At 33.2% G+C, this 24,131-nt stretch overlaps 1 protein-coding gene across 1 annotated transcript in view; it reads left to right on the forward strand.

The window, feature by feature from the left end:
• Positions 1-24,131, forward strand: part of Ibm1 (IAP-binding motif 1) — a 140,948-nt gene that overhangs the window by 94,166 nt on the left and 22,651 nt on the right. The window contains exon 2 of the mRNA XM_073077455.1: positions 16,655-16,977. Within this exon, the coding sequence (XP_072933556.1) occupies positions 16,655-16,977 (323 nt within the window). The remainder of the gene's footprint in view (positions 1-16,654; positions 16,978-24,131) is intronic.

Here is a 24,131-nt window from a genome sequence, read left to right on the forward strand (position 1 = left end):
CATTGTCATCTACCGTATGCGCGCCTGCTCCTCCCGTAGTATAAAAAATACCACAAAGCCATATATCAATAAATAAAATTCGATTATTTCTATTATCTTGTCTGCTTTTTGAGTATAGGCCATTACAAGAAAATATTTTTTATTAGTTCTGACATGCAATTTTATTGTATAATTATTAGTTTAATATGAAGATTTAATGTTATTATGGTATGCTTTGTCCTGTTTTAATTTAAATAATTTAGGTTAATTTAATTAGAATTTATGTAATTTATATACTTATGACATATTTGCATACCCTTTGGGTTAGGATAGGAGCACAAAACTTATGTATTTCACGCATGTATACCACCTTATCCTGCAATAAATGAATTGAATTTGAATTTGAATTTGAAAATATTTAACGTGCGTTCTTGTAAGGTGCGTTAAAATGACAAGTATCGACAAAACCGGTAGCGATTATCATCGATAGTATCGCATCACGGTAGCCGTACGCCTACGCACGGTCGGCGAAGATCGTTATAGTAGCTAGACTCCGTTCCTACTTTATAACCGTAGTAGATGTAACGAATAGTATACTTTTCACGATGGATAACCTTGATATCAATAATATACTACCCAAACCAAGTGTTAAATTTTGATATTAAAACCAAAGAACAAAATTTGACAACTTGTAAACAGTATATGGTTTATTATTAGTATGGTTCGTTTTTACAAAACTGACTGTTTTTGTATTTGTTTACGTATTGCCCATACATTTCCAATCAGTTTCACTTTCAATAACTTTCAATCACTTTTTGGTATCAATAATGCCCTTGAAATTAGTTAACTTAATTTTTTAATTTCAAATTACATACGTATTCATACGCGATTTCTTCATTAAATATAGAAAATCATAATAAACATGTAGGTACATATGCCTTTTTGAATAATAGAAACAGCAATGGTTTGTGGTGAAGCCAGTATGGTTCGAGCAGGACCGCCACACCCATTTCTAGCGGGAAGCAGGTTTGCGTTTCGCTGGAAGTTGTGGATGACTTACATGTGAGGCGACCATCTTTGGAGTAGATGCATTTTATCGCCTTAAGATAGAACACTTGTTCTTTATGACGATATTGCTTACCATATGTTCATGCGATAGTGCTGCTTGTCAGGTGGACTGCAAGCTTCTTTGCTACAAAATGTATACTCAAATTCAAAACTTTTTACTGCTTCTAAAAAATATTAATGAAAATTAATAATATTTTCTAAATAATGACTCTATGTCATTATCATCTCCATCAACCCATTACTGTACCACTGCTGGGCATGGGCCTCCTCTCAGAATGAGAAGGATTAGGCCATAGTTCATCGCTCTGAATAAGTGCGAATAGGTACACTTCACATATCATTTACTTTGTTAAAGAATTCTCAGGTAAGCAGGTTTCTTCATGATGTTTTCCTTAACCGTTTAAGCAAGTGATCATTAATTTTTAAAACGCACATAACTTTGAAAAATCAGAGGTTTGGGATGCCAGAAGATTGAAAAAATCAGAGGTTTGGGAGGCCAGGGATTTAAACCTCGGACCCCTCAAGGAGGAGGCCGAGTTTCTTAACCAGTAGGCCATCACTGCCTCTATGTGCAATTATTTATCACATCATATATTGTTTAAACTTAGACAGATATAATTGTTATTTTATTTTACATTTTCCTTATCCATGGGAAAAAATACTGGCCTATATCTTAAGGTAATGATTGACAAGTTGACAAGAAGTTAATTGCATTTTATATAAATAACTTCATACTCTGTTATATTAATATAGTTGCAATTATTGTTAAATTGAATCAATTACGGCTGGTACAGGATCCCTAGTATAGTTTTCATCATTTATTACTAACAAGCTGATTTTTAGTGAGTAGCTTCGTTTCGACAAGACGCCCAACATTTTTCCTTACAGCAATGTTGGTAAATGGTAGCTTGATGGGGCAGCAAGGATAAAATATGTTGACCGGACGAATTCTAAAAATTTATTACTAACCAAATTTTTCTTTGTTAATTATCAAGATAATTATTTAAATAACGTGAAAAAATATTTGTCCTACAAAATATAAGGTTTTTATTAAGGCGTCCCCCCTCTCCAACATGTATCATAAACAAGGTCATGAAAAATAATTACTAACCAGCTGATTTTTTTTTATTGGCTGTCTACCATTTACATAGTCTACCATGCACATTGTCCTACAAATTGCATGGTATGTCATCTCGGACCTACGCTGAAAAGATGTTAATTCCGCAGGATTATTTTTTTTATTAGTAACTGTAGGACAAAGGTATCACGTGATAGGATAATATAATTTTTATCTAAATAAAACAATGTCCTACAAAAAAAAGGGTAACTTTTATTAATCCTACAAGATTTGTAATTTAACTATAATATAATATAAATAAACTATAAAACTGGCGGACTGGAATAACGTACTTCGCAATTTGTAGGACAATGTGGGTAGTAAGCTGTGTAAATGTTAGACAGCTAATAAAAAAAAAATCAGCTGGTTAGTAATTATTTTTCATGACCTTGTTTATGATACATGTTGGAGAGGGGGGACGCCTTAAAAAAAACCTTATATTTTGTAGGACAAATATTTTTTCACGTTATTTAGATAATTGTCTCGATAATTAATAAAAAAAAATTCGGTTAGTAATATTTTTTTTTGATTCGTCAAATCAACATATTTCATCCCTATTATTTTAGTTATAAACCACAATCGAGAACTTTCGTACGAGAATTTGTTGGGCGTCTCATTGAAACGAAGCTATTCTGGAACACTCAGCTTGATACTAATTATTTTTACATTAAGTATTAGTACTACAACTTTTAAGTGTAGGTCCGAGATGACATACCATGTAATTTGTAGGACAATGTGCATGGTAGACTATGTAAATGGTAGACAGCCAATAAAAAAAAAATCAGCTGGTTAGTAATTATTTTTCATGGCCTTGTTTATGATACATGTTGGAGAGGGGGGACGCCTTAATAAAAACCTTATATTTTGTAGGACAAATATTTTTTCACGTTATTTAAATAATTATCTTGATAATTAACAAAGAAAAATTTGGTTAGTAATAAATTTTTAGAATTCGTCCGGTCAACATATTTTATCCTTGCTGCCCCATCAAGCTACCATTTACCAACATTGCTGTAAGGAAAAATGTTGGGCGTCTTGTCGAAACGAAGCTACTCACGAAAAATCAGCTTGTTATTAATAAATGATGAAAACTATACTAGGGATCCTGTACTAGGCGTCATAAGGACAATCATTATACCATTATTATAATAAGTTAGTTAATATGATATTGTATTTAATCGATGCAAGATCGTGGATCTAATTATATTAGATTGCCTATTAGCAATTAGAAATATAATAAGTTAATAACATATTATATTTTATGATCTTATCTACAGTTACTTATTACTTATACAATGTAGACTCGAGAAATTACTGCTTAATTTTTTATTTGCCTATATTACATGTATGTATATCTAACCTTATGCATAGTTGGCAGTCTAAATGTACTTAGGGGTAGTTTTTGGAACAGCACGTTGAATTTGGTAATGATTTTAACAAGTAAATAATTTAACAGTTAAATGCAATCGAATTCTTATTATGAATATTTGTGTCAAAACCACGATGAAGGATTCTAATCCTATCTGGATTTGAGTACAGATGACCATAGAAAACAGATACTTACAGGTGAACTGCACACTCATATGGTCCCTTTAAATCAATAAAAATGACCTCTTCCTTCTATCAAATATCAGAGACCAACATAATAAAAAAAATCATAAAAATAATTTATTGCCATACACATAAACAATAGAATACGATACATAACAAATATTTATTTTTTTAACATACATGCGCTGGGGCAATAGGAAGTGGCTCAGCTTTAGCTAACGCGGGATAGAAATCCCGCGCAGCGCTGTTTTTCAGCTTTAACGTTCAACATGACGGAAATGACTTAACAACTGTATGCTCGTTTTCAGCTATACATAAAAAAAATAAACTAAAATAAAGGTAATAAAAATCGTGTGCGAAATCAGCAAGTACGAAAAATATTATCTTTTTAATACATTCGTAATTTAGAGCTTATTGGTGGTAAGAAACCACAGCTCCCGGAATTGACGTTCGGATACGGGCCAAAATGTTTTAGTGGTGATAAAATTGGCCAAAAATTCAGAAGCCAAGTTGTGGTGAAGGTAATAAATTTCTTCGGGCCATACGGGCCGAATTTTCGGAAGCGGTTTTTCGATTTTATTTTTATTAACTTGATGGAGCATTCTTGAGAGAATGGGCTCCTGATTTGTGAGATAATATTCTAATTTCGATGTCTGATAAAATATAGCCAAGGAAAAAGGGTTGTTTTACATATAAAACCGCTTAACTTCGTTTTATTTTAGGGATGGTTTTGGATCTATCGGTCACTGTCTCGTCATGTGCTGACGTAGTGATGCTAGATGTCTGTGAGCTGAAGTGTATGTGTGAAGTGTATAGAATTAATAAAATACTAAAAATGCAAATCCATATAGAATTATAAGCATTGAACAAATTGAAATGAATCATGTTAGGGTTTCTGCCCTTCAAATTATAATATACTGCACTGATTAATACTACTAGTACGTTTAAGGCACAAATAACATTTGATAGAGCCGCTGCAATCGAGCTACGAATAGCTCTACATTAAAAACTCAATACTTTAATTTAATTGACAATTCTTATTACAGCCCTAATCCTAGGTACTTGATATTCATCCGTTAGATGGACAAACCTTTCATTATTATCATTCAAAACATTGTCTACGTCATTAGAAAACACGACAATTTGGATTTACCGTAATTTTTATGCGTATTTTTAGATGAGATGCATCCGGACCTTAAGTTGCTGTCATGTGTATCATCAAAAATAATGGTCCCAAACGCTAATTACCATTTGAAGGCACGCGTAGTACGGTGGCCAGATGTAACGTATTTTGTTTTCGAGTGGCACAGACGGACAGTGTTCCAAATTTTCAACAGATGTTAATGATGTGTAGTGTACCTGAAAGACCAGTTGAAATGAAGTACGACGTTTTGAGTTTTGGCCCGTACAAGCGAGTGGTTAATTGTGCAGGATGTTTTTGTTTCGATTTTTTTTTACTTTTATTTACATACATAGATGTGTTAACAATTTTATAGGATTGGAGTTCTATCTGAGGTAGAGTACCGAAACGTCGCTTTGATGGTGTGTTCCGAATCATTAAGTGTACATTACAATAGCTGAAAAATACTCTAGACTTAAGAAAAATACTTCTCGATTTATAAGACTAAATCATTAAATTTATTTTAAACGGCTTTTAAGCTCTAAAGCTGCAAAGAAAAAATACTTTTAGAGATATTTATATAATTAAAGGAAAAACAAAATCATTTGATTCAAACAGCAATGAGCTTTATACATTTTTTATGAAGTATCACAATATTATCTACGTTTTGTTTATTACGAGTATCTTAAACATTATAGATGTCAATGTCTTTCGCCCTCAATATTTTCACAAAATCCACTTCTCGTCTGGACCGTACTGGCGTCTGTCTGTGCTCATTATTCATAGCTGTGCGCAGCAACAATAATTAATAAGTTTGAGGTTTGAAGACAATTTGCATACAATGCGAGAGGTCTGGACGCGAGCGCGTTCGAAAATGAACTGTGTTTACGAAATCACTTGTACCTTTTCCATCTCATGAAGACATGGTACCTTATCTATTTTCAGTCCCATTTCCTAAGACATAAGAATCATGGCATACGACATCGCTTGGACAACTGTAGAGTAATTACTTGTCTCAGTCAGCCTTTGTAGACGGCTCCTAAGTAGTTGTTTTTGTTACTGTGCCAAGTTATTTAGGAATATTACCAATTAATTGTTGGTCAGAATCAGAATCAATTTTATTAAATGAACCGCAATTTCGTATTATGATTAGACCCCTACGCAAATGAATATATTTGTGTCGTATTTTGAACTGTTATGCTCTACCTTAATCTGGGTTATCCAACCTCGTATCATACAACAATACACCAATAACTTTATAAATACGCTTAAATTGCTTTTTTATTTATTTCAATGCTTTATAATACCATTTTGTAACTTCAAAATCAACGATCTTACACAATGTTTAACGGTCTATTGAGAACGATAGGGTGCCAGTATTACCTATTTTAGTAAGCAATTTATTAATTTCGGTTCAGAAATGTGATCTTGAAAGCTTAACAAACAGTCAACGTTACTTTTATATTCATACATATTATTACATTATGTCGTGATGACTTAAACTCATTTAATTATCATGATCGCGTTTGATCGTAATAACTCATCTTAAGAATTTTGGAGGCATTATTATTTATTTTTACAAAGGAAGCGTTACATTTCAAATTGACGATAACTCGAAAGATTATCTTTCTCACAGAGCCATTAAATAAAGCATCAATGGTCTATCTATCTATGAGAGTGATGGTTTGATCGCGTCTAATGGTGCGTTGTGTGTGATTTGGTATATCACAGTATATAGCGCCAACAATTAACTTTAATAATACGTAATTGTATGGAAACGGTTCTGAAATTACTCCCGTGGTTCTAACATTTAAGATCGGTTACAGTGATCGCAATTAAATCGTTATAATAAATCTCTTTCGCCTTTTAATTTTCTAAGACTTTTGTTATTTTGTCTTGAACTAATGATTTAAAGAGATTAATCTTGGTTATAATACTTATTAGAAATTTGATTTATGGTGATATGCAAGTAATTAATATTATGTGATTATAAGATCGGTGAGGATATAAGAATTATAATTCGATCGTTGAAATTAAATATCGAAGATATTCAACACCAAGATACCGATATATTTTACCGATTTTTTATTTGTTATTGTCAGTTAATTACCTTTTACACCAATTGTCTGTCGAATGTTGATAATTTGTAATTTCTAAACGATCTATTCATATGTGTTACAGTTATCAAATTAATCTACGTATGTTAAACTTCCTGTAGCTTCAATCGTTTTGACCATCTTATCAAGATCTCAGAAGCTACAAGAAAAGTAACTGTAGCAGTATTATAACCAACAGCTTCCTAAACGCAAACAAAGCCGTCATAATGATTCCTCTTTCTAATTTTATCCCATCATCTATATCGCGGTACAAATAAATGCGACGTGAACCGATCACGGTTCTATTTATAACTGTAATCAAGCCCCTTGCTTCCACTTAATTGTTGTTAAGTACTTAATCCTATCTTCTAACTGGCCGTGTAACTGTTCAACCGGTTTATAACGTACGTTTTGATTTCAAAGGGATCAAGCAGAAATTCTAGGGAAGAAACTGACGATACTGTCAACAGTTTTGTCGGTCATAAACGACTGCTGAGTATCAAAACCATTGCGATTTCATTTTTTTCGTAGTAAAGTCTTATCAAATTGGCCGTACCAGCTAATTCGCGTGGCTATTCCACGGTGTTAATGTGACAATTATCGTATATATAATTATTTGCCAAAACTTTTTAACTTAGCCTACAGGACTGGCAATGCTTGTATGGCTAATTTCAGTACATGTAAATAGTATGTACATGAGGAACGATTAATATTAATCACAGGTGCTTGCAGGTTTTCAATTTCAATAAAAAAGTAGAATAAAGTGCTACGTATTTTCGAATATATTTCATCATATTTTCATCAATTATATATTTCAATTGTTTATTTTTGCAGTTATTGTTTAACAATTAAAAAGCTCTAAAAATTTTACTCACTTATGTACGTTACTGCTTCCAGTTTGACCTCAATTTCGTGAACCTTAACATATCGTATATTATCGTGGATTTTCCTGAGATTTAACTCACCGCTATAAAGCTAACTGTTTACGACATCAATTACTTAGCCCTTAGTACTTGATGGTACTAGTAATTGGGAGCAATTGTGAGTAGAAATGATTTAATTTGTTATCGTCCGCTCGTCGTGCGCTTAAAATAAGTGTCCTACTTTGTCTGATCACTTATACATGTTTTTCATGGAATAAAACTTTAGGTTTTGTTATTTTTTTATCATCCAGGTTTTATCAATTGCGTTTAAGTACTTCGATTAAAAATAGTTACTTTATTAATGACCGAAGTTTTAGTTCTAAATATTTTATTGAAAATAAAATTTTATTAAGCCAGTTTAACCACTCTCAATAAACCGCAACAAGAATTACAATTTGGGAACGAATCAAATACAGGACCAAAATAAGAAAATAAGACGACAGAACACAAAAGCGATGTCATCTCATGATCATCAGTTCATAATCCTAAAGAAGAAACCCTAAACAGTTGCATAGATGACCAAACAATTAATCATGCGAGGAGTAAAGGCGTTTTGTGGCAAGTCATCGGATCGTTCTAGTGGAAACATTAAGAGATCAAGGTTTTGGATTTTGACGACTCATTTCTTTGTTGTCATTTACTGGACATTAAGCATGAATAGATCATCGAATCAGACGTATGGGAATTTCTGTTGCACATTTCAAATGTTACTTGAACAAAACTAACCTGTTTAAAGCTGAAGATGTTGTTGAATCCGTTACTGCGTTAACTGTTAAATTTCACCCACTTTAAAATATTAGGTGGCCTATAATTTCAACAGCTATTTTGTTCATCTAATTTCTAAAAAAACATGTAAATGTTTGAACTTATCAATAAAAAGGTAATATAGTTTCCTTGTCATATTATTTAGAAGATTTAATATTAGCTAAATAAAACTCATAATGTTGAGTCTGATTTTCTTTGTTACCTAACATTATTATCATATTCACTATCACTTAAAATTATTATTATATTGTATTCATATCAAGCTAAGTACTGTCATTGTTTCGTATTAGTGTCTCAATGCTCTCGTCGATACATCATCCATCGATACTTGATTTACGATCGTCATAAAACTGACCATTTTATGGCAGCCAAGTGTTTGATGCTACTTCTCATACACCTCTATGTTTACCTTCGAACAAAGTATTAAACAGTTTATTTAGCTTTAGAGGTTTTATTTTATTGGCCGTAGCTAGAAATGGGCCGTCACAAAGATTTATGTATGCAAAAGACGTAAAGTTTACGATTTTTCTTGATTGATCTTTGAACCCGATTTCGAATATAGCGTTGAGTACAACTGTGGCCGAATTTCTGTGAACCTTTTTCTTTGATATTTTATTAAAATACAAATAGTATATTTGTATTATTATGCCCTTTTACAGAAGTTTATCTACCGAGGTACTGGATTTATTGCATCAATTATTACTTTTTCATACATGTTTAGATTATAAACTATACTGTTTATAGAATATATCGAACTATAAAATTATTTTCACTAATTGCATAAAATGTTTGAACGAAGCGTTGAAAATCCCAATTCTCATCTTTGTTATCTCTATTACTGATTTTTTATACACATTCTACTAAAATATATAATTACAGTCATCGCGTATTCTAGATAGCATCTTCTAACTAACTAGTGTTTTATCAGTAATATCTAATACTGTCAGGCTATGATTTAGCGTACCTACTTAGGTCCAGAACATAGAATTCCAAGGGACAGTGCGTGCAATAATGAAAACACAAATTACCCGGAGAGATTTGCACAAACCCCACATTATCCGTTTCTAGAGAACGCACCCGCTCATTAGGTAAGAATTACACACGTATTAGCAAATCAAGGTACCGCAAGATGTCAGGTGATGAAATCGGGTTGGTTAGGATTTTATTGGATTGGCTGGTTAGTGCACTTGAGGTAGAAAAAGAATTAAATGGATTCAATGAGTTTGATTATATTAAGATTTAGGTAACTGGAATCCATATATGTTTGTAGAGAACACACTCGCAACTCGCACCGGTAGGTCGGAGTTTTATTTGATTACTTGATCAGTGGATTAGAGAGAAGAATAGAAAGAATAGGATTCATTGAGTTGCACTCAAAACAAATTCTAAAAAAGTCCTCATCCGCTCATTAGGTTAGAGTTACACACGTATTAGCCAATCAAGCTACCGCAAGATGTCAGGCCAAAAAGTTGGTTAGGATTTTATTGGATTGGCTGATTAGTGGATATGAGGTATGGAAAGAATGGAATGGATTCAATATTCTGGATAACCTAAAGGTACATTGTCCGTTTCTAGAGAACGCACCCGCTCATTAGGTGAGAATTACACACGTATTAGCAAATCAAGGTACCGCAAGATGTCCGGTGATGAAATCGGGTTGGTTAGGATTTTATTGGATTGGCTGATTAGTGCACTTGAGGTAGAAAAAGAATGAAATGGATTCAATGAGTTGGATTATATAAAGATTTAGGTAACTGGAATCCATATATGTTTCTAGAGAACGCACTCACCCCCTCATTGTGTTAGAACTATATACGTTTTACCAAATCAAGGTACCGTAAGATGTCAGGTGATGAAATCCGGTTGGTCGGAGTTTTATTTGATTACTTGATCAGTGGATTTGAGAGAATAATATAAAGAATAGTATTCATTGAGTTGCACTCAAAACAAATACAGGTATATGGTTGAACTATATGAAGATTTCGGTAATTGGAATCTATATTTGTTTCTAGGAAAGTGCTCATACTCTGATTAGGTTAGAATTGCACACGTACTAGCCAATCAAGCTACCGCAAGATGTCAGGCCATGAAACTTGGTTAGGATTTTATTGGATTGGCTGATTAGTGGATATGAGGTCTGGAAAGAATGGAATGGATTCAATATTCTGTATTACCTAAAGGGACATTATCCGTTTCTAGAGAACGCACCCACTCATTAGGTTATAATTACACAGGTATTAGCAAATCAAGGTACTGCAAGATGTTAGGTGATCAAATCGGGTTGGTTAGGATTTTATTGGATTGGCTGATTAGTGGACTTGAGGAGGAAAAAGAAAGATGTGGATCCAATGAGATGCATTATCTGAAGATTAAATTTGAATCCACATTTAACATGGAGTTTGGTCACATGGACGATCAAACATGCATGACTCCTGAGCAAGCTCCTGATGATAAGTGAACACTTGACCACATTCTAAATACTCTATTTTTAAATATTCGAATAGTAAGACAATTTTAGGTTGTTTAAAACGTGTTATCACTTAAGAACTGAGTACGAATTGTGTAAGTGTCTTATTAGTTCTTCAAATCCGAATACCGTAGTACTTTGTATTTCTATATGGAATTAATACCTAAATATGGTGTTAATGCGTATGCTGAAAAGTTCTTAAAGAACACAAAATATAACCATTTACTGATTTCCAAAAACAACTAAAACTACAATCATTTTCAAAGTAAACAAAGAAACACGTAAATGATATTCATAACTGCAATTATGAATTGTAGATTTACCCAAGCTTTTACAGAAATGGATATTGGTTGTCATTTCGGACAGCGATTTCATTATCATCTGACAACAAAACAGAAATATACTAGTCAACAAGAGGTTAAGTAATAAGAGGGTTTATGCACCCTTTACGAGATTTGCCGTGTCCGGCGTACGGTATTATCAGTTTCAACACTGCAATATTATTTTTTTATTTGTGACATGTTATTTTTCCTTAATTTAATCCTTAAAGGGAAAGAAAATACTTACAACTATAGTAATTACCACATGATTCTGATGTTACAAAATCATGTTAATCCTGATGACCTTACACACGTTATCTGTCACTGCCACTATCAACTATCTAGATCTACATGTTTACACCATGGATAAATCTAGATTAATATTTTTTTATGTATCTCTGCGGGCATCCATATATTCCATAGAGTTTTACAGAGCTCTAGCATAAATAAGTAAATAGAAATCATTATTAACATTAATATTAGTCTAAAACCAAAATAAATATAAATGTTGAAAATGTTTTAAAGTGTCCCTAATTAAAATCGTTTTGCATTTCTTACCGTGAGCGGGCAGTTGAGACGGACAGTGCATACAGATCTTAGCACATAATTATATCTTTAGGGCTTAAAGCAATCGAAGTGATATAAATCATACTGACAATCTTAGATTGTCCGGCGATATAACCTAAACGAATTGGTCCGTAAATTGATAGAAATGTTAGCGATATTGCGTATTATTAACTAACCTCTAGACAGGGGTTAAATAGTTGTTTTATTTATAACATTTCTTAATTTTGATTTTTACGATGTAAAAAAGTTTAAAAACGGAATTGATAATAATTTTTAAGTAACAAAATTACTTGACCATTAATAAAATCTTTATTTGTGTTTACATAACCTTATATATAAAATTCTTGTGTCACAATGTAACTAACATCCGTACTCCTTCGAAACGGCTGTACCGATTTTCACCAAATTTTATAAGCATATTCAGTAGGTCTGAGAATCGGCTACTATCTATTTTTCATACCCCTAAGTGATAAGGGTAGTTCACCCTTAACATTTTTTATTTATATGGCAACACAACGTTTGCCGGGTCAGTTCGTATTATTGTAAGTGACCATATCAGTCCTTAGGAGTGGCACCGTATCTGAGATCGGCTTCAGGTAACCGTTCTAAATGGAGCTGGTGACAGATGTCCGTAGGTGGTCAGTTACCATCAAGTCGTGCTCATAACAACATGCTCGAATGCTTCTTCATCTTGTAAAAAAACTTATGAGAATAACTATTGATATTTAGTTCTTTATTTTATATAACTATATATGGTCTATTAATAATGAATAGAAGAAATCTAGACTTCGTTGTTTCATAAAAATTACCTCATTCCAACAACAAACAAACATAATTATACTAAGTCTACACACACATGTACAAATATCATAAGCACTTTGCAAACCAGTAGGATTGCATAGAACTTTCGAATGCAGTCAGAAAGTATAACCTCCTAGCAACTTATCTCTGCCGCTTAACATCTTTCTAAAAAATGCAACCAGTTACTGCATTTACATTTTATCTATCTAGATTCTAGATTCTGACTTAATTAAATGGATTCAATTTCATCATGATATGAAAGCTTTATTTTGGCGACACCAACCTCATCAAAGATGGATTACAGCAGTGTAATCATGATATGAAGGGCACGGTAAAAATATAAAAAAATATATGTGTTAGAGACGGTAAGGGATTCCAACTTAGTTGTTTTCAATTTAAATCACATGTTTAGAGTGTCTATCATTTTAATAGACCACAGTTTCAACAGAACTAAGAAAACAACAAAGGAATGACATCATTAAAAATCTTATCTGTAGGTGACGCTTGTAGGTGAAGTTCTAAGTGGAACTAAACTTAATTATTTATTTTATTTATTGTTATGAAGTCTAAGTAGCAGATGTGCTTCAGTAGCAGATGTGCCTAAGTAGCAGTTCATCTGATGTAGTGTTACTTTCCTTAGATATTTATTGTACTCCAGATTGTATTGAAGTCCCAACTTAGGTCGATCTTACGATTCGATTCTGACGAATCAAACTTAGATTAGTTGCTAGGACTAAGTTGGAATGTCTCGTATGGTCTCCCTTATCACACCTTCAAACCAAGCCCTGCAACACTTAACACTACTAAAAAGGCAGAAGGCGGTCGCAATCAAACAACAACAAAACAAGTTCTACCACTAGTACCAATTGATATAAAACAGTACGATAGAGTTTATTGTATAAAATCACATAAAATAAAGGGTCTGAACGCTTCCGAAGGTCAGTTAAATCATGGTCGTGAGGACATAAATGTGAAGGTCAAAGAACCATGCAAAGGAAACATTAATTTAGTTCCACAATATTTCAATACAAAAATCATTAACTCGGGTAGCAGTAACAACGGAATACGTTGAATAAACAAAAAAAAACACATCTATAGTTGACGATGATCCAAGTTTCAATCCATACTAATCCGTATTAAGAGTACATAAGAACTACACAAGGCGTCTTGGTGAAGTGTAAAAGTAATATAGCTACGTTAAAAGACACCTGTGTTACGCATCCAGTGAAGAAAAAAGCTCTGCGTATCAGTGTGCATACGGACAGAGTCTTGTGGACAGGTTTTTGTGTTAAGTAGCAGAATGGCTTATTGAAAGTTACTAGGAGACTGAAGATAAATGTAAGGCTTATTGAAAGTTACTAGGAAACTGAAAATGAAAAAAAAGAATGCATGAAAATTAAGTCGGATTTAAAAAAAACGGTTCTCAATAAAAGCTAACCATAACTAATTGTAATAACTTATATATACAAAAAATAATAAATAATTTTATATTAAATTGAAGTAACACGTCGTAAGACGTTATTTTTCACAAGTGTAAGAAATAAAAAGATAATAATGCTTCGTAATTTTAAGTAAGTGCATGCGTGCATTGCTTAAATTGTTAGCAGATTCCATAAAGCTTTACAAAGCTACGGTACACAGTAGAGTTTAGTAGAGCTACTCTGTAATATGAACAATCCTATTGGACTATGTTTGGTCTAACTTAACCTTATTATGAAAGAACTCAAAACAAAATCTTTAAATGCAAGTAAATGATAGACAAAAGCTAGTATCTGTGCTTACATAAGTTAAAATATGAATAGTATTATTATACCCATTCGTATATGAAACTACGTAACTCTTATTCTTTGATAACGGCAATAAAATCGAGGGAGATAATATAAAAGTTTTATATAAATTGGGTTAGGAGCTAACAACCGCTACGAAAGACTTAAAATTCCTAGATTTTATTAAAATGTTTGTGTTTGTGTAAGAGTAGTTATCATTAATTGGAAAATAACTGTAATTATTTTAGGGTTAAAAACATCGCCTACGTTTAATAATGTAATAAAAAGTCTATTTAAATTTATTAATTGAATTGAAAGTTTTCAATTGACTAAACATCCAATGTTGATATAGATTGTTGAAACTTTAATTTTATATCTTAGTAATACAGTACTTAAGTAAACGGTACCTCCATTCTTAGCTCGTACAATTTCTTTGTTACAACAAAGAAATATCGGTAATTTTAATAATTAATAATTAACAACATTCCGTAGTGACGGATACTTTCGTCATCAGTGGAAAAATTGCAACAACTTAAAAGTTTTGCGAGCAAATAAAAATACATTACCACGTGTAACCACTAGCGAGCCATAAAAACAATAGGGTAATAGAACCGGCCACCAGAGTTCACTAGACTTGTCTTACGTAATATAAAACTTACCTACACTGCGGTTACTCGGTTACCCATCTAACCGCATCCATACTATTCCAACGTAGCACGGTAGAGAGAGACAGATATATCTTCCATCCCCGTCCAACAGCGGTCGGGCTCTGCACGTGTGTCATGAAAACGGGTTTCGCCCGCGGACGGCACAAGATTTTATTAATTTGTGTTTCTTATACATTCTGTATTTCACCTCTTGAGCCTTCTGGTACCCTGGTACTTGGATCATCGATCTCATTGATAACAAATTGCCCTCCTTTGTTCTGTCTCTTCGAATCGAGATGCAGTTTGTCGTTTTTGTAAGCATTTGTCATGGCCTTGTAGTTTATGCGCGCCTGGTGTGTTTCACTGGTTCATTTTGCATAATTTTAATCCTGCGCTGATCTCCTATTATACTAATTAATGAGAAAAAGGTGAATTAGGTATGCGAATTAGAAAAAGTACCCTTTGGGTACGGAGCCCTTAAAATAGTGCTGTGTCAAAATATTAGGGAGTGTAAGCTCTTCGCGCTAGAAATAAGTGTGACAGTCGTACCTTCACAAACACTTAACCTAACCAGTACCCTTACCATGAATAATTATGTTTTGACAAATATGACTGTTGGTATTTGTTTACGTAATTGCCCATACAATTTCCAATCAGCGCCCCTAGCGGATTTCCAAGTTCTGATACTTGGAAATCGTATGGGCCAATGACCGAATCTTCGACCTTTGAAAGTTACTTTAGTTCAGACCAAAATCACTTGGAAGGTCAATGGATAATACTATCCACTTTCATACGAAAGTCAGCACTCACTTCAGTGGCGTAATCGAACCACGGAGAGTTCTATATCCATTCGGCATAATGATTTAAAAGGCAAGTGAAACTCGGTTATAAATCAAATGTTTATTGCCCATCGTTTCGCCTACACCGCGCGTGTATCTTTGCCTGTTAAGTGTCTATGAAGATTATACAATAAATGTATTTAGACTTTTAGTTCCACGGTAGGTTTCGACAAGGTTCAACGACAGCTATTTAAGATAAACGCGACGAAAGCTTAACGTGCCCTCCGAAGGACGGTAGCATGTTTAGCAATGACTGAGCATAATTCTATGCCGACCTGGGGGCCTACCACTTTCTTTTAAAAACCATCATAGTTCAGGAAAGTTTTATTTACTCCTTAGAACAGTAAATTTTCCCGTCATACACAGATGATAAGAAACTTAAACCCTTATTAATTTTTTGCTTATCCATTGTATAAAACCAACTGAAATTATCATATTTTTCTTAAAAAGTTTAATTTCCTGCAAAAAAGATGATAAAAATAATATTGTTTTAAGAAATGGTAGTAACCCCCTCGATGTTGCTTAACTTTGTAAATTTAATGACCATATTAAAGATGCATCCAGTATGTAGATCTAAGTTTCAGAGCGGTGAAATGTACTCTATCTAACTCAGTATGTTTTCCCACAGATCGTCCGTACTCCGAATCAGACCTCGACCAGAGACCGGCCCCCCCTCAGCAGTGTCGACGCTCCGCTTCGTCCCCCCCACTGGCGCTGACCCTGGACTCGGACCTCGAAGACGATGTCTTCGTCAGTCCACGCACTGATAATGGGAATGACCCATTCTCCACGCGGCATCTGGAGATATTCAGATACGGAAGCCAACGGACCCCAGCCGGGGTGCTGCTGAGCCCCCGTCGAGAACGGTCATTCACGTTCTCGGTGACCAGCGAGAAGCACTGGCGTGACAAAGGCGGGACGGATGTCGCTGACGGCGTGGGCGCTGATGTGGTAAGTGGAATTTATGATAAATTTATAAAAATGTTGTTAATATATGAAGAGTAATTATGCAATTAGATCTATAGTAGTGACTCGTGGGACATTATTGGTACTGTAACCTTACCATGAGTTTTTACGTTTTGGAAATATGACTGGTTTGGCATTTGTTTACGTATTGCCCATATAATTTCCAATCAGCGCACCTAGCGGATTATATCAGAACTTAGAAATTGTATGCGCCAATACGTAAACAAATACCAAAACAGTCATATTTGTCAAAACGTAAAACTCATGGTATGGGTACTCTTTACGGGACCCTGAAAGGATTAAGAAAAATTTACAGTGATTGATCTATCCACCACACAAACAACAAGTTACACTTTTGAAAGAATCTTTGAGCTTATAACTAAGCTTTCTATATGATTACGATGTTTATTATAATAACATTATATTCGTAGCATGACTTCAAAATATAACAAGATTGAACCCAGGCCTCAGTACAGGAGTTCGTAATTCATACTTTATGCCATATACGGTACTAAAACTATCGGTTTAAAATACTATGTTAGGTACTAATAATGCGAATACTACGACCTCACATACATAAGGCAAATTACTATTACGTATATTAATAGTAGTAGTACTACTAGAACTATTAATATACGTGCAGTAGTAGTGTTGTAGTAAAACAAAGTGTGACATCTACGCCGCAATGAGCAATCCCAACCAACAGGGTTGCCAGATTATAATTATATTAATGCATAAAATACAAAACAATTTCTCAAAACTTACGAAAAATTAAAAAAATATTCAAAAGAGAGAACAAGTCGTTATTGTAAACTGCGATTAAATACCAAATTCAAATTTTATTTTGTAAAAAACGTCTTATGCTAAAAATATCACACCAATTTTTATTATTTTAATATTTATTACGTTATTTTGTGTATAGATTTTTTAACAGTCAGGATTAAGTCGTTTATTCCTATTGGCAGCCCTAATTAACATGCCTAGTCATTTTTCTACTCTCTGCTAAAACCTTTGTTCGTTTGTAGGTATGAAAATGATTCACTGAGTCGATGAACTGTCATACGGGGATATGGCACATTGTAGTCAATATTTTTATGTCTTTTACGCTTGTTGTTCGAGTTATTACTTACATTTTCGTTGTTATGTGTTTAACGGTTTGTTTGTTTATAACTGTTGTAATAACAACATTTTATTAAAATATTGAAATTAATATTTTTTACTAATAACTATTTACCTAGTGTGTGAATAAATGACATTATTGTTATTATTTGAATAATGAGATTATTAATATTTGCAGCATTTTTTGTGGAGTGAATTGTATTGTGTTGTTAATATTATTAAATATACTATGTATCGAAATATTAATTGAAACAATTTTACAAATTAAAACGCCTGCACTTTAATAAAAGTAACGGAAATGTTTCTATCACTCAACAAATTGCTATTTCAAATGATCAGGCGCTGTCGTTAATATTCCTTGTAACATAGGTGGGGTACAATACAAATTATATAGTTAATGGTACAATAAAATAAAAAGTGCTGACTGAAACGGAAATTAAATCTTCAATACGCACCGGTTTACGCTCAAATAAAATTTAGTATCTGAGTGTTTTTGTTGTTATTGCTACGTAAGGGTGGAGAAGGTTTTTCTTTTGATAACTTCTCTATATACCTACTATACGTAAATGAAATAATAGTTTTTGCGATTTACATTTAATAAAACTGACTATTTTATATTTCTTTTTATAATTATGTTTTAATAATTAATAGATACAGTTTAATAACCCTTTTTTGAATATTGAGTATTTTTGAAATAGTGGGACTTTCTTTAATTTAAAGGTTTAATCTTAATAAAATAAGGAAGCCTGTAACTAACAGGATATTAAATTTTAGTGTCTAAATTATCTATTTAATAACCACAAATTAATTTAATTCTAACATCCGTAATAATTTCGCAGCGAAGTGATAGTTGTGAAATTACCTGTAACACATTCATTTAACTGGCAAATTACCTTTATAATTTACAGTATTATGCCGTAAATTCATAAGATTCTCAATTGATTTACCGAGACGCGGAAGTACTTTAAATCACACTGTTGCCCCACTTTGCATTCAGCCGGCCACTGCGTCTTTGTAATATGAAAATTTATATGCACGCATCGCTAACTCATTGGCAAATATCCAATTTTTAAGTATATTTCTGATTCCAACTGGGATACTGTGTCAATTGCGATAATTAAACCTTAGTATTAACACGGTGTGGAGGTTACTGCCGCCCTTGGATGTAATCAGTCCCATATATGTAGAAGAGAACTTCTATATGGGGCTGATGGGCTTTTAGGGAAAGAGAACTCTCATAGATATTTTGCTACTCCTGAGGACTGAATTAAAACGCTTCATCTAAATGTCTCTTCCTTACTACCTGCAAGCAAAAAACGCAGTAAAGATTAACTGCCATTGATAGGCAGACATAGACTTAACAAGGTTGTAAAGATCTAAGAAAGGTTTTACCACTTTTCGGCCATTTCGGAGGAGTACGGTAACTAACATTGTGACACGAGAATTTTATATATAAGATAATAATATTCATTTATTCGCAGTATTGACCCCTTTATAATACGTAGTTAGTTCATATCTTCTAAAGTTATTGTCTAAACTATAAATATCTTTTAATAACAACTTTGTCTTATCTGTTTCCGTTTGCGGTTTTGTGGTTTACATTTGTCGTTTTGTGGTCAGTATTTTAGCCAAGATTTAAACATTAAAGTAAGCACCTTTAAAATACAATTAATTGAAATACAGGATATATATATAGTCATAATAATAATTCTAAACATGTTGTTTACACCTGATGATAAGTCGTTGACATTGGAGAATTCTTCGCAATATTGCCCCAATACAAAATTATAAAAAGAGGTATTGTATAGTTAGTTGAGTTAGTTGGTACCACCCATAAGACCTTGCTTAAAGTTTACAACGATAACAGGGACAGGTTCTTCTACCTTTGGGTAGTAGAACCCTCTGTGGTTTGACCCCGGCGGCACTACCGCCACATCTATTTCTGCCTAATAACAGCTGTGTTAAGCGCTGCTGTGTTTTGGTTTGTAGGGCGTGGTAAAGAAGTCATACTTTTCTGAGGCATTCCTGAGCTTCCTCAGGAATCTAATCTTGTCTGGGATTGATCACAACTGTCCATGGCGGTAGTAGCCACTTACTGTCAGGTGGGCTGCCTGCTCTTCGGCTACTCCTATATTATAAAAAAGAGACCAATGACTTAAAGTGGTCACTGAAGCATCAATCCAACTTCCAACCGCGTTTAAAATTATTTCACTTTGTAAAATTATTTCGACGCTTCAGAAATCTTATAGAATTACAAGTCTTGCACTAATTCTAACAGATTTTCAGTAAACATAATGCTCTCATCACGTGTGAATATTAATTTAAACGCGCCCAACGTAATTGCGCAATCACTAGATCGTAAACAGACTATTTTTGTTACCGAGTGTATGTCGGTTTATTTGTTTGTACTGCATCCATCCACAGATAATAGGAAATAATTAGATAGAGCGTATTGCGTTTTAATTGTGTTATCAAATTTCTTTATAATTTTCAATCAAAATCGAGGGAATTTTGATAAAAAAAGATGTTTCAATATCATTACATCATTTACATTGTAATAAATGTGATAATATTGTGCTTATGCTTAATATGAATTTCTATGTAAATGATAATATTTATGGACGGTATTAAAACTATAAAAAGTTTGTCTTATATGTTTTACAAACGAACGGACATGATATAAATCAGATGTAAGTACCAACATCGCGGAGAAAACTTAACTATAAGTACGGTAGGTATATTATTATCATACTTACATAATCCATTATAATATATTTAAACTAGCTGATCCAGCCAACGTTGTGTTGCCATATAAATAAAAAAATGTTAAGGGTGAACAACCCTTATCACTTATGGGTATGAAAAATAGATAGTAGCCGATTCTCAGACCTACTGAATATGCATATAAACTTTGGTGAAAATCGGTAAAGCCGCTTCGGAGGAATACGGTACCTAACATTGTGTCACGAGAATTTTATATATAAGGTATTAAAAGTAATAACATTATTTGGTCGTTATACTTTAATATGCGCTATCTGCATCTTCCCTTACATCTGTAACATCTTAAATAGGTCAACGCGTTGTGACATATGATGTAATGTCTACTGGATTATATGTAAGGATTATTTTAAAATATTCATACGAGTAGAGTAGTAGCTATGATTTATGAGATGTTTGTGGTGGAATTTCTTAACATGTCAAATATTTTTGGACATTTTGACGCATTGTAACTAAGATGCTTACATAGTTGATGAGTATAATAAATTAATGACCAATGTGTAGTAGCGAAAGCATATTTTTATGGGTTCAATTCCTAGAACCATATTTAATTATGCACACAGATTTATGTTGTTTGTAAAAGTATGTGTCTATCCCACGAAATAGGGAATCCTAGTGTGTGGCTGTGACTGTAGAAAAATCTTATGATTCTGTTATATTTTGGTAAAACGTTTTTTACTACTACCACAGCGCCACCGCCACACCTATTTCTTAACAGCAGTTTATACTTGTTATAAGTTACCTATTCTCAAATTTCTAAAATAATACTTATTTATTTATTACCTGTCAATATTCTTTGATCTCAATATAAATGCAGTACCTATTCAATTGTAAAAAATCAAATATAGGTATATATTTTTATAATTTTATTTTGTTATAAAGAAGCTCTTTCCATATTAACCAAGCCGGCTTCTTTTCATCGCTGACTCTCATTGCGGCTTTACGTTCAGTGTGAAATAAACTTATTTTAGTATTTAGTAGAGAATTAATTGCCCACAAAACATCAGGGTAGAGTTTACGCCTTATTGGACGGATTTGATGGTAGAGTTCCGGATTAACAACAATGACTCATTGTATTATGTTTAATAAAGTTATTTTATGTTTAGAGGCGCCATCTTGTGGAATTTTTGTGTAAATTCGGTTCTCTAGCGAAGTGGTAAAAATCATACATCTAGAACTAAAATAGAAATTTAAACAAAATACGCAAATATTCTTGTTAGATGTGCCTGAGATTAAACCTGAAACCCTGTGCATCTTTTTTTACAAAACTCACTATATGAATACTTCCTCATTATATTTCTCATACACGAAACTATACTTTCGAAAAATCGAGATTTGACTCTAGGGTTCGAACCTAGGACCTCTAGTGTGTAAAGTCGCATTTCAAAAAGATACAAGTACTTTATAGAAAGGCTAATCTAACTTGATAAATTCATTACCAATATTGAACGTTTAAACTATGAAAATACCTACCTCATAATCGTATCACATGCTCTATTTTCGTTTACTGATTCACAGCGGGAGAGATCCTCGCGAATACACATACAATACTTATATACATATAATTATTCATAGTAAGCAACGCAATAAAATTATACAACCTTGTCGCTGTGAGCTACTGCGAAATGTTTACGAATTTGAACCCCAAAGAACTGGCGCTTAAAGCGACAGCGTTCTAATTCTTATTAGTCATTGAAACACAATGTTTACACTATGTTGCTTGGTTGCAAGAAACGATTTATTGTTATGTATGCTTGTAATTGGATTTTATAGCGGGCTTATTCGGTTTATTGTTGTAGTTATTGTTAACGTGTCAGATGTACGATGACAGATGTTTGAAAGGTATATTGGATACTGATACCTGTACCCTTAGTATGAGTTTTTACGTTTTTACAAAAATGTCTGTTTTTGTATTTGTTTACGTATTTGCCCATACATTTCCAATCAGCGCCCCTAGCGGATTGTATCAGAACTGATTGGAATAGTATGGGAAATACGTAAACAAAAACAAAACAGTAATTTTTGTAATAAACGTAAAAACTCATACTTAGGGTACTGCTATCTGAAGTAAAACATAGGTAACAAACAAGCAGGTAATCCTCCTGATGGTAAGCGCCTTGCTGCCGTTGAGGACTGAGGAATACCTGATGTAAGCGTGATTGTCTTACCACATCGATTAAACACAACGATGCTTAACACTGGTACCTATAAAATAGGTGTGACGACGGTGCTACCATACTTAAACTATACGCCATATTTAGGCGTCCAAGAATTACAGTGATACAAACAAAACTTATAAGTTACCTACTGAACAGAAAAAAAGTTTTCACAGTTTTCTTGCTTCTGAAAAAATCTGATCAAGCAATCGGTAGTCTTAAATGATGACCAGTAACTCCAAGTGACTTACTGCTCCTTAAGAGTATAGATAAATACTCTAATTTACTTGAAGTATAAACTTAAGTTAACACTCCTGATACCAGGACACACTAAGAAGAACACGAGTTACAAAGGAATTTACGAGGAAACGTAAGGGTACGAAAGAAAAAATAATTCTTCAAAAAATCCAAATGGACTCCGTCGCTTTTAAATATAATATCCTGAACACAAACTGTCATTCAACAATGATTATGGAAATAAAAAGGATATTACTTATAATACAGGGACCACTCTAAAATATTAAGCGGAAAATCCGAAGAGGCAAGAATTTCCACGGTTACTTTTGTGTTTTGTCATCCGCCAAAATGTATTTTCAAGGATCACTAGAGGGATGAATTCGGCTTTTTGTTACGGTGTCCGCTGTCCTCCTTTTTTATACCTTTTATACCTTCCTTGCGAAATCTTTACATTGATATTCATAAATTGGTGATGTCGAATTGAAAATTGACGGTACATTTTTGAGATTTTCGTTTGTGATGTTGCGTCTGACGCGAAATGATTAAAAATCCATGCCGTAAACATATTTTTTGGTAAAATTGTTACTGGTATAGAGGAAGATAAATTTCAACTTCCTTTTCTGAATTTGATAAGTAATGTATCAATCAATGTATACGGGCACGAATAAGGTACTAAAACTTATGCTTACTAATTTAAAAGCAACTTCCTTAGTTACATCCTTCCTTATTTTCAGTCCCTATTTAACCCTTTCAGGGAACGATTTTTCAAATATCCTTTCTTACTGCTCATCAAATAACTTATGGAATACTTTTGCAAAATTTCATATTTCTAGACCCATCGAATTATAT

This window comes from Epargyreus clarus, unplaced genomic scaffold (assembly GCF_041222505.1).
Source record: "Epargyreus clarus isolate Ecla_fem2 unplaced genomic scaffold, WU_Ecla_fem_2.2 ptg000010l, whole genome shotgun sequence".
Lineage (NCBI taxonomy): Eukaryota > Metazoa > Arthropoda > Insecta > Lepidoptera > Hesperiidae > Epargyreus > Epargyreus clarus.